Source organism: Anomalospiza imberbis, chromosome 1 (assembly GCF_031753505.1).
Source record: "Anomalospiza imberbis isolate Cuckoo-Finch-1a 21T00152 chromosome 1, ASM3175350v1, whole genome shotgun sequence".
Classification (NCBI taxonomy): Eukaryota; Metazoa; Chordata; class Aves; order Passeriformes; family Viduidae; genus Anomalospiza; species Anomalospiza imberbis.
Genome location: NC_089681.1, coordinates 109828985 through 109841787, shown reverse-complemented (window position 1 = coordinate 109841787; position 12803 = coordinate 109828985). Strand labels below are relative to the sequence as shown.

The 12803-nt window shown below is 43.6% G+C and overlaps 1 protein-coding gene across 1 annotated transcript; it reads left to right on the top strand.

Annotated features, from left to right (window-relative positions):
• Positions 1 to 2370: 2370 nt before the first annotated feature.
• On the top strand, positions 2371 to 12545 carry GGCT (gamma-glutamylcyclotransferase). Its single transcript, XM_068205582.1, has 4 exons — positions 2371 to 2592; positions 5774 to 5919; positions 9028 to 9163; positions 11056 to 12545. Exons 1-4 carry the CDS (start codon positions 2470 to 2472, stop codon positions 11203 to 11205), a joined length of 555 nt encoding a protein of 184 aa, XP_068061683.1. The 5' UTR covers positions 2371 to 2469; the 3' UTR covers positions 11206 to 12545.
• The last annotated feature ends 258 nt before the right edge of the window (positions 12546 to 12803 follow it).

The following is a 12803-nucleotide window of genomic DNA, read 5'->3' as shown; positions in this document are numbered from 1 at the left end:
GATGGAATACTTGGAATTGCAAGTGGCAGTGTTTTACACTGATTATCTTTCCATAAATTTGAGGGTAATTTTTCTAGCTGCCTTTGCTAACAGAGGTTTTCCGGTGTACAAACCCAGCCACGAGACCAGGGGCTCAGTCTCCTCATATGTCAATCATCTGACTTACCTCATAACATTGAAGTCTTGATTTTAACAGCATGGAAAGGAACAAAAGCTTTAGGAGAAAAACTTCACCTTGTTCAACATCTACATGCTTTTTGAATGAAAAATCATCACAAGTGTTGTTGAAACTCTGAGTGTTGATAAAAAGAATGGCTTTTTTTGAGTAGAATGTCAAAAGTTTCAATAACTTAAAAAGTGTTACAAATGGCTGGTTGGGGTTTTTTTAGAAAGTCATTTTTAGATTAAAGAGTTACAATTGTTACATGCTTCACTGCCACCTCTATCAAAGTTTTTTCTGTTTAGAAAGGAACGTCCACCTCAGCTCACAAGGGACATCTCATATAAAGCCCGAATGTGTAGCGCAGCAAGCACCTAGGCTGGAAAACCTGCTCACCAGCAGGCTTAGTCCCTTAGGCTTTACAGGCCCCTCTGGAAGCTTCCTTCTTGGGATCCCGGCTGTCTCACAGCCATCCTCTTGACTCTCCTTGAGATCAGCAGAAACATAGATATTTTTGAAACCCATTGCTTTCTGGTTGAAATTAGGCAACAGTCCAGAAGCTGGCAGAAGATGAGAGAGAGACACTTCTCCATGGAGTTTGCACATCCTTAGGGAAAAGGGACTAAAAATATATACCAGAAGCAGGTTTTCAAAAGACAAGCTCGGCTACTGGTTGTTGTAAGGAGTGCGGGAGTTTTGCTATATATCCCTATGACCTGTGTAATCCCTCTCACTTTACAATAATTGGTTCCTACATATGAAAAATAATTCCTAAAAATAGAAAGGTACTAGTCAGGAAGGCTCAGAATAATTTATATCACTTTATGTGTTTCATTATAAATCTGTCTTCCCAATACCTGTGTTGGGAAAACCAAAGCAGGGACTCAAATGGAGTACTGAACACATCATTGAAGGAAGGAGCTGCTTTCCTTCTATATTGCAGGATGGGGATGTGCCCAGAGAGGCCAGGCACTGTGCTGCCAGGGATCCTGTGCTAAATCCTGCAGCAGCTGCCTCTGCTCAGGAAGCCAACTTGCACTGAGGGCTGCTTTACCTGCATTAATGAGTGGTATCTCACCATTAACAGTCACACTATTGCTAATTACAGCCTTCCTCGACTGTGCTATACATACGTACGTATTGCTTCTGCAGCCAGCAGTAAGGGCTCCTCCTGTCCCATTCCAGCATTGCTTTTGTCAGGGAGGGAGAAGAAGTGCCTCCATGCATGGTTGTGCAGTTCTGCCTGCCCACACACCAGCATCTTTTCACCTTTTACCTTTGCACATTCCCATCTTACTCAGCTCTGAGCGTTCCCAGCTGGGAAAAGTTGCTCTACTTTGCATCTCATGGAAAGTATTTACAAATCGTCACTGTTTACCTCAGAGGTGGCCAGGATGTTCTTTTCGGTTCCAGGGGCTGCAGGCCCTGCGCACTGACAGCCTATTCCTCCCCAGAGAGGATGCCCCGCAGGAAGCAGCTGAGATGCTGGAGCAGGCAGGGTTTCCGGGCCTTAGTGCGTGCTGTGCTACCTGATCAGGCTTTCTCTGAGCTGCTCCTTGCGAGCGGAGGTGGACCTTTCCTTCTAAACAGGAAAATCTTACATAGGGATTATACTGAAGCACGTAGCAATTTAGCAATACTCTTTTGTATCAAAATGACATTCTTCTAAAAGAGAGTCAACCAGCTTTTCGTAACACTTTTTAAATTATTGGAACCGTCGATATTCTACAAAAACAAAACAAAACAAAAGAAAACAAACAAAAAAAGAAAAAAAAACAAAAAACCACAAAAAGAAAAACACCCCAAAACAAAAGCAGAAACAGAAACTAACAAAAAAAGGTGAAAGTTTCCTCCTACAACTTGGGTTCATTTCCATGCTGTTCAAACCGAGACTTCAATGTTACAAGCTGAGGCAGATGAACGAGGAGACTGAACGAGGAGATGAACGAGCTCACGGCTTGTGCCCCTCAGCCCCGCAGCCCTTAGAGCCGCGGGGGCTCCGGCTCAGCGCCGCTCCCGGCTCCCGGCTGGATGGATGGATGGATGGATGGATGGACGGACGGACGGACGGACGGAGGGGCGGATCGCTGCTGGCCGCGTCACGGCCCGGCCGGGAGCCCGCCTGCGGCCGTCCCCGGGCGCTGCCGCCGCTCTGCGTCACGGCCCCGCTCCGCGCCGGCTCCCGCGCGGCGGCGGAAGCAGCGGGGAAGGCGGGGCGGGAAAGCGGCGTTAAAGCAGCGGCAGGGCCGCGCCGGGTCGTGCCGAGCCGTGCCGTACCGGGCCGGGCCGGGCCGGGCCGGGCCGGGCCGATGGAGCCGGGCGGCGAGAGCGGCTGCTGGTTCCTGTACTACGCGTACGGCAGCAATCTGCTGCGGGAGCGGCTGCTGCTCCGCAACCCCTCGGCCGCGCTCTGCGCCCTGGCGCGCCTGCAGGTGCGTAAGGGGGCGGCGGGCGGGGCCGCGGCGGGGCTGAGGGAGCCCGGCATTCCTGCAGGGAGCCCGAGCGTCCCCACGGCTGCCAGCAGTCCGGTGCTGCAGCCCGTCCGTCCCTCCCACGGGGGCGGTTCCAGCACGGATCAGGCGGGGGGTCCTCGTCGAGATGATGGTGCCGGGTTCTGTACCCTGGTGCGCAGTGACGGGACAAGGAGCGATGGACGTAAACTAAAACGGAAGAAGTTTCACCTCAGCATGAGGAGTAACTTTAGGTCGAGGGAGGCAGAAGACCGAACAGGCTGCCCAGGGAGGTTCTGGAGTCTCCCTCTCTGGAGACATTCCAAACCCTCCTAGGCGCGTGTCTGTATCACCTGCTTGAGGTGACGCTGCCTTGGCAGGAGGGGTTGGACAGATGATCTCGGGAGGTCCCTTCCAGCCCTGGCTATCCTGTGCTTCTTGACCCAGGGCCTGCTGCCGGGGCTGCCCGCAGCAGAAGGAATGCTTGTGGCAGTCCCACTGCTGCAGGGTTATCTGTCACGACTTAACCTTCCAGGCTGCCAGCCATGACCCATGGCCCGTGTGTAAAGCACTATGGACTTGGAAATGTAAAGTAGCAGGAAGTAATTCTTTACTGTGCGGGTGGTGAGGCATTGGAGCAGGTTGCCCAGAGAAGTTGTGGATGCCCCATCGCAGGTAATGTTCAAGACCAGGTTGGATGGGGCTTTGAGCAAACCAGACTAGTGGGAGGTGTCCCTGGTACAGGTGAGAAGCTCTCCCTGTGCTGTGTGATGGGCAGATGGGAGCTTTCACCCAGCTCTGCACAGCTGCAGCTGACACCTTCATACACCGTACAGGGCAGTTCTCTCCCTGCCAGGTTTGGTAAATACCATTGTATCAGCTTGGCTTTAGTGTAGGCTTGGAAACACGAGCTTGTGGTCATTAAAGCTGTTGATGTACAACTGGAAGGAAGCTGTTGATCTGTGCAACTGGAAGGATGCTTGGAGGAGCAGAGCATCGATTGACACCACTTACAGATGACTTGAAGGTTCTCTTGGGGTAACTGGCAGGAAATGATCTATGTTAGAGTATGTGAAGAAGTTCCAAAAACTTGTCATTAATAAACTCCCCATAATCAGATACTTGGTGTCTCTTGGGACTTATCAACCTGGCAGCTGAGGCCTGCTCCTGTAAAGCATGAGGAACTTACAGCTACCCCTCCACTGAACGTGTTGAGAGCCCAGCACCTTGCAGGATCAGACCTTGAAGGCAGGGAGAAAATCACTAGTAGTGTGTGCTTATCTTTGAATAAAAGCAAGCTTCTTCAGGTCGATTTCCAGGTTAGTCAGTAAGCACCTCTTGCCTCACTGCAGGTTGGCTGCCTTCTCTAGCTGGCCTTTGACCGATTGCTATGTTCCCTGCCGACCGACACCGGGTGGCTTCACTCTCTTGCTTCCAGCTGGAAAATCACTGATCCTAGGGAGTGAGGGACTGTAGGAAGGTTGGAGCTGATTCCTATTAATTGCTCTGTGATAGTGCCACTTGGGCTTTAAAAAAGGAGAAACGGCCTGTAAACAGAGTGCTTTGGATCCTAAACTAAAGTAAAAACTTCAGTTAAACTTTAGCTAAACTTCCCTCTAATTTTAACTTTTAAAGCTTTGTTAATTTCAGCAAAAAGCTGTTAAGAAATGGGATGTGTAACAAGCACAGAAAGGGCATTACACTGGTACTTAGAAGGACCAAAGACCAATTTATTGACCCAAAAAATGTATCTACTGTGTTTTTTCCCACACATGTAAGCTACACACATGGTGTAACTTAGAGTTTTCTGCTTCCAGAACCAGAGTGAACTGTGCTGTTTCTGTGCGATCTCTGTTGCTTTTTTTAGGTGGTGCCTGATGATTTTATACAGCTCCTTGCAGCTGTTCAGTGCAGATCAGGTCCAAGAAAATGTAACTGGAGGAATAAAGTAAAATTTGGTAGGGTTTCCCCCCCCTCTTTTTTTTTTTTTTAATGAGACTGAAGTGAGAGTACTTGTTTCTATCCAGGATTTCCTTGGAGCTGCCCTGCAATTACTTGTTTTCATCTGTAACTTCAGTCTGTGACTGGACTGGTCTTTTGCTGGACTTTTGTGCAGATAACTTGGTGCATCTAAGTAAGCCTTTTCTAGTGAAATTGATTAATTAAGGGGCATTTTATGGGGCAGGAAGATTACTCTGTTGCTAGAGTAAACAGTGTGGCTTTGCCAGGCTGCTGTCACTTACGCACACACACACACACACACACACACACACACACACACACACAAATTGATAGGTGCTCTCTGTGTGTGCCTCCAAGTGCTTTATTTTTTGCTACCTTTTTCCCATATCTATTAGGACATATCACAAGAGAGTGATGTGTCTCAGAGGGAATATTAATGTGTACATGTGTATGTTTCAAATCAAAATCACAGGTTCTAGAGGGTGGTTGTAAGAAATACACAAAGCTGTGGGGCTGCATAGGTTTGGGTTTTATTTTTGTTGTTGTTAAGCAGGTAGTCTTCCTTAAAGCTTGGTTTGGATTTTGGTGGGGAGGAGGTGGTTCCCTTCTGTACTGCTAGGGAAGGATTCTCAAATTGGTTAATAAGTAGGAGAGGATACTGAGTGTATTGAGTCAGGTGAAAAATTACATTGATACCACTCAATAACCCATTATTCTCTTTTTCATGTATACTAATATTTGATAAACTTGTACGAAAAAGTGGTATTTGTTTCCTAAAAGAATGTTTCTACTTGTAAAAACCTGAATAAGTTCACTGAAGGAGACATATACCTTGACTTAAAAATACCCAAGAATGTTCCAGATGAGTGGTGAGATAGCACAAGACATTGTAAAATACAAGGGATGGTGTTTTATAATTGGGTAGTCTTATTAGTGCATGAGGACAGGACCCAAAGCTCACCATCTTGTAGACTTCTCTACCTTTACTATTTTCCTGGATCCTGCATAGTAGCATTTAAGTCTTATCACAAAAACCTTCAAAGGATTTGGCACCAGGTAGGTGGCACCTGTCTGTTCTTCCTTCTTTGTCTCCAACTGGCTACATGTACTACTGTCCTTTGGCTGCCTCTTTCATGTCAAGAATAGCCAACAGCCCTAATTTCAAGGGGAAGTTGATTGTCTGCATTGCTTTCATTTGCAGGATTTTAAGCTCGAGTTTGGCCATCATCAAGGCAGGACAAGTTCTGTCTGGCATGGAGGTACAGCTACCATTGCTCAGAGCCCCGGGGACGAAGTGTGGGGAATAGTGTGGAAAATGAACGCTTGCAATCTAAGTTCGCTGGATAAGTAGGTGACTTAACTTTCTCTGTCTTCTACTACTTTAGAGAGCAATTGAAAATTAGTTAATTTTTGGTAAAGAGCTGTGTGGAAGCTATGGCGTTGGAATCAAGAAGATGCTTTTGATTTTAATATGTGAATTCTATTTCACAGGATGTGTATTGACTTCTGACAGTTCTGTGATGAAAATAGCTTTGTTTTCAAGCTAAAGCTACTTTTAGGGGCATTTTAAGAATCTGTGGACCTTCATTTGAAGTCATGCTCCTTCAATTTTTTTCAAACTGTCTTCCCAATTTTCTGTCTCTTTTAAATTTCTAAAATCTGTATTTGTCCTATGGTGTTTTTCCCGTTACTTTAGGGAGAATTTCCTTTGAGATTGACATCAATGTCTGTCTGTATACATCTGTAGACTCCAGTTGTAGCAGAAAAGGAAGAGATAAGTACAAGACTGCAGAAGAGAGTGCTCTAATACAGGCAAAGGGATCTTTTGAGGAAGTTATTTGACATGTCATCTCTTTTAAGGATGTAAACTTTTGTGAGCTTGAGGAACATCCAAGCAGAGAGCTGGGGTGTTAAAGTTTCCCCCTTTGAATGGGAGGGCCTCCCTACATCTTTACAATGCATGGTGTAGAATGTTCTACCTGTGCCTGGTAATTAAGAGACGTTCAAGGAACCCCGAGCAAGTCGCTCCCAGGCTGAAGTCTAAAAGACCACCTGGTTGAACAAAGCAAGGAATAGCATGACTTCTTGCAGGGTCTAAGACAGGGATTAGAATGTAATCTCCAAAACTGTGCCTGCTGCCATGTGCTTTGTTGCAGCTTTTGAGATGTGCCTGCACAGCACGGTGCTTCTGGTACACAAGGATTGTTTGTTCAGAGCAGTTAATCACTGACAATTCCAGTAGAAATCTGGGCTAGTAAAAACAAGGGAGCAGGACATAATAAACCCAGTGAAAGCACTACCTCAATACTGTTCTCCTGCCTCTGGTACTGCTGCAATTCCAGTGTGTAAACATGTCCTTAAAATCCTGGCAGTGAAGCTTGGTTCCAATATGCTTTTTGCTGCCTATGGTGAACCTGAAATACAACAGAAACTGTTGCCCAAGTTGTGTTAGCACCTTATGATAATGGCCACTCTTGAGCACTCTTGTCCTGGCTGGGAGTGTTATCCTCAAGCAAGAGGGCATGGGCATCTAGTTGGCATGCTTGTGCTTGGGGACAGCTTCACATGTCCCTGCTTTATTATCTCCTGAGTTCCTCTGCTCTTGCTTACTGTAGCACTTAAGCATCCTGACCCCCTTCTGCTGACCTTTACTTCAAACTCCTGATTTACCATGCTTTCCTGAAGCATAAACTACCTAAGTATGATGATCCTGTCTGACAGCATCTGCTTTTGTGTTTCCCCTCCATGGGAACAGTATTTTGTATTTTGACTTCTATAAATGTTTACACATTGTTTACAGTAGACATAGTGTAAGATTGCAGATCCCTGGAACTTGTTTGATGGGATAAATTTCAATGCTTGCTAAGGTACTAGAGACTTGAGTGCTGTAACACCACCAAAATCTGCAGCATGGACACTAGCAATAGAGATTACTTTTTCCCAGTTGCCTCATTGATGCCATGGAGGCAGACTGGAAATTGGGTGTGTTCTTGGCTTTTATAATCATGGTCAACAGTGCTCTTCTAAGAATTGCTCCTAACCCACTCAAATGAGCTTGCAGATGCTTCTGCTGAAGGTCTTGGGATCCTTTGGCTGCATGCAAGCTGATATATTTGTAGGTTCTCCACCAAGTTATTTCCTGAAATTACCATGTATCCAAAAAGAAAATGCCCACCTTTTCTTTTTTTTTTTGCCCCTCCGAATCTGGGTAGTCTCTGCGTTGTTATCCAAAAGCAGAGGAGGGAATGTGTAATTGAGGCTGCATGTAATTAGCTGAAATACTAACAAAACAATGTAATACATAGAAAATAAATATGGGAGGGGAACCTTTTGCTTAGATGGCAGAACTCTGTGGCTTCAAATTAATGTTTTTTGCTGTCTCAGTCACTTCTGTGGGGTTTTTGTCCTCTGTACTTCACAAATCTGTTAGTTACAGACTAAATAATGACTTTGCCTCATAGATTCTAGCAGTGGATGTTACTGAACAGTTTTCTTGCTCTCACACAACCGCATTACTTATTTTGTAGTCTGCTGGCCTTGAATCTGTAGTTAGCTTCCAGTCTGTACTTGCATTTAACATAGTTACTTGGCTAACATGGCCCACATTATGTACATTAAAGAACTTGAAATGGTAGCAAGTCTCTGAGAAAAAGATGAGTTGTCAAGTTTATATTGGACAAGCAGGATTAAAACCATGTTATGACTCGTAGCGTAAGTATATCTAAAGTTAATTGTGCTATAAAGTCTCTTGTATTGCTTAAGCTTCTTGTTTACTTCTTACTGTTTCCTCAGATTTTTTATTGGTGGCTAAATGCCAGTGGTGGAGAACAGTAAGTAGCCTTGGTTTTGAGTCTTTGTTTTTTGAAGCATAATTTTGCTAATTAAAAAAAAAAAAATAGTTTTGTTGCCCTGACCTAGCTCATTACTGCTCTGTATGTCTTGTGCAAGTTAAAAGGTGTCTTGGATAATTCATTGGAAAGTGCATCGCACAAGTTGTGCAAGTTTCCCCTTATTAAAATGTAACACAATGGACAAGATAAAACTTTGCAATTGTTTCTTTATCTGAGGGGCAGCTAAGGAACATGTGTCTGTCTCCTTAATTCTGATAATCTTGCTTGTGTTTCTCTTTCAGACTACCTGTCTTCCACAGTAATTAGTGTAGGAGTATTCTCTTTCTGACTTTTCAGGTTAATCACAAGTCATCATCTCTTACAGACCTGAAATGATAAAAGTGAATGCTGCTTCTTCTCTAAAAACATATTTTCTTATATGAAACAAGTTGGCACAAAAAGCTCTGAAATATGTTTTGCTTAATTTGTTTTTGTTTAAGTATATTAAAGCACAGACCAGTGGCCTGCCTTGAATTCTGTTATAATAATCCATATGTTTAATTGCATAGTTGGTTTGAAAGATGGATTGGTTAATTGAGATGATAGGAATATATGTCTTCTACAGGCAAGAGGGAGTTGAGGATGGCATTTATGTCCCAATAGAAGTTAATGTACACACACAAGCAGGAAAGGTACTGACCTGTCGAAGCTACCAGATGAAGGACTATGTCTCTGGTCCCCCTTCTCCACAGTATAAAAAGGTAGGTGTTGCAGCACTTCACTTATGGAAGAGTGTACAGAAGTTTATAATGCAGTACTTCTGTGCTATTTAATAAGTACTTTGATTACAGTGGATGGAAGGCATGACTGCGGTAAAGGTATAACAGTTCTTGTGCAATGTACTGCTGTAATGATGCTCACAGGAGATTGCTAGCTCTTACAGGCCTATTAAATCAGCTGGGGGTTTTTGGTTTAGTTATACTTTACAGGAAGCCCCTATTTAACTTGTGAATTAGCTGTGATTGGCACAAGGATTTCTGGAGGATGCTGTTCACATATATGTGGCAATTCTCTGTTTGAAAAATTAAGTACTCCACTGAAAGGACAGAGGGAAGCTTCTGTGGGGAAAAGATAGCACCTGGCTTGTAGTTTCCAGGACGTGGATTATCCTTGCTGTCTTGGGAAGTACTTGCTATCACGACAGGGTGCAGCTGTCACCTTTTACAGACACATCACCAGTACATCACAGGGCTCCAGCAGCATTGCAGAGCACTGCAGGGTTCCCCCTTGATGGCTGGTGAGGCAGAAGTGTTTCAACACTGTTCTGCAACACTGACTCTGTAGAGACACGTGATCCAGTCACGCAGCAGGCCTGACCTGCTTAGCCTGTGAGATCTGTGCAGGCCCAGGCTGGGGTGGTGTGGCTGTGTGTTTGAGTAGTGCAGCTTTAGTACTGCTACACAGACATCACTGCAGCTGGCTTTTCCTACCTGAAGTGCAGAAACCAGGAGTGAGCCTGTGAAATCCCAAGTGTGCCGCCTTCTCCAAACTGAGGAACTTGCTCCTATGAATGACTTCCAGGAGCACAGCTAAGGCCAGCTGCTGTGGGAGTGCTGAAGAGAGGGCTTGCTTAGAAAGCAAGCTCTGCTTTTCCACAAACCACTTCCCTGCCAACTCACCTTGTGGCAAGGCAGATCTTTAGGGCTTTTCAGGGAGTTAGTACATAGTCTGCTGCTGTGTGTCAGCTCTCATTGGTATGCTGAAAGTGCAGACCTCCGCTATTGGCAACTTTATAATTCCCTCCTGGTCCTGTCAGGAGCAGTTGTTAGTTCTGTTCTTCTCCTGTGCCCCCAGCTTTTTTTTTTTTTTTTTTTTTTTTAATTAACCAGGCAGGAGAGCTAAAAACTTAAAAGAATACTGCATTAGCAAACAGTGATTGAACTACATCCATCTCCTGTTATGTACTTTTTGTGGCAAAATTCATTCTTTCCAGACACCTCATCCTTGAAATGCATGCTGTTGAATGCACAAAAGCATATTTATAATGTTCATTTCTATATGCAAGCTTGCTGGTGTCTCCTTCAAGCTGTGTTCCTACAACTTCCTCTTCTTCTCTCACTGTCACATCTTTTCTTCTGCACCAATATTTAAGTTTATTTCATGTATGGAAGGAAAGCAGCATTAACAAACTAAGGAATCTGTGCTTTTTCACTGAGTTAAGCATCTGTTATTCCTGCACCCCGTCTAGGTACTTGTTGTTGTACAGCTTAGTTTTAAAAATAACTACTTTTTAAAATTTCGGCCAAATTTAATGTCACACCTGAGTGAGAAGCAGCATATATTACTGAAATTATCATCCTGTCTGGAAGAAAGAACAGAATAACTGAGTAACAGCTTAATTAGAGAGTCTTGTGCACTTCAGTAACACATCAGAATCTCAGGGGTAGTTAAAAGCCTTTTCAGAGTAATTTTGTTCATGCTGTTCTGGTCTTCAGTAGTCTCCCAGAAGCCTTTGGCTAACTTTAGGTACAAATAGCACTATTTGAGATAAATTCTCTGGGTAACTTAAATGGTTTCTCCTACTCAAGTGATTCTTTGGAGGAGTCTGTCCTTTCTATTACTGAAGGCTTTTTTTTTTCCGTTTTAATTATAGGTTATCTGCATGGGTGCAAAACAGAATGGCTTGCCAACTGATTATCAGGAGAAATTAGAAGCTATTGAAACTAATAATTATGCAGGACCAGTGCCAATCATGGAAGAGATTGAAGCTGCTATTAAAGCAGAGAAAATAAATTCTGCATAGAATGCCTCTGCATTTGCTTGGCCATTCACCTTGATTTAGATACGTCTCTTCACTGTGCTGATCAGCAGTTTCTTTATTTATCAAGAAAAGTTGAGTTTGCTGTGCATCTACAGTAAGCCATTAGAAATAACTTGCAGTCTTGAAGACACACTGACATTGGTAACTTCTTTTTGTATGTATAGCTTGAGTACATGCTGAAGTACATGCTGCAAGTACATTGCAGATTTAGGAATTATTTTTCTGTAATTGTCATGCAGTGCTGCATGTAAATCTGTGCTTCATGTCCAGTTTACTGACCTTTTTGAAAGAAAAAGGCCGTCTTCATGAGTTTTGGCACCTGTTGCCTTCTGAGGAATAAGGGCTGCAGGATCAGGTCATCTGTACAAGTTATATGTATACATGACTACATTTGTTAGATGCAAAGTAAACTCAAACCTCTAAGGCTAAATCTTTTTCTCTGCTACTTCTCTTAATGGTTTAAGAGAAGGTGCTGTTAACAGGTCCTGTTCCTGTTTTATAGTTAATAAAAAAAAAAAAGGTAGCATTTTTTTAACTGCTTCCATGTTTTAAAGCATAAGTCCAAAAGGCAGCCTGGGCCTGAAGACAACATTCAGCAAAGCATCTCATTCAAACCATCATAGCTTCCTTCCTTTCAATGTCTAGTGAAAGTCATAGGTGAACTGTTTAGCTATAACCAAGAGATTTTTAAATAAATCATTTTAGTTTGATATTTCCAAGGGTTTTTTTAATTACCTTTTTGAATGGTTTGTTTGCCTATCTAGGCCTTGGTCTAGTGAAATCAGAAAGTCTCCTTTGAGCCCTAGCACATTTATACTGTGGGTTTTTTTCTATATTAAACCCTAAATTAACAGACTTGGCCTCTAGTATCTTTTTTTTTTTGTTTTTTCTTCCCACAGTTTGACAATCCAATGCAAAACTGGAAGCTTTTGTAGCATATAGAGAATTTATTTTCATGGTACTTTGCAACTTCTGCAGTTAGTCTATGGGGGATGAGGGAAAATTGACAACCTGGAAGATGTCAAATCACTGAGATTTGGCTTATCTTCTTCACAGTGTATTTTTTTCTCTTGATGTACAGAGAGGTGTAAGATATAATTGATGTCACTGTGTGACTGCTTAGAAAAGCAGATACTAAAATAACAGACTGACCATGTCTTCTCTGTATAAAATGTTATCTATAAACTTCTGCCAAGTATGTGTAGCTGCTGTCCTGATGTAATATGTCTGTTTCCAGAGTTGGACACCATGACTTATGTAAAACATGGTACTTTCCATATTAGCACTGTCTAGTTTGAGTAAATAAAATTGTGATTACTAAACCTCTGCCATGCCTGTTCAGTGTGCACCCCTCAAGAATATCACAGATTGTTAAGGTTGGACGGGACCTCTGGAGATCATCCAGTCCAACATCCTGTCAAGGCAGGGTCACCTCGAACAGGTGACACAGGAACACGTCCAGGTGGGTTTGGAATGTCTCTGGAGAGGGAGACTCCACGACCTCCCTGTGCAGAGTGCGTTGCTGGTGTAAATAAAAGCTGATGTGGGAATGCAGCTGAAGCCTCCATTGGCTGTTTGTG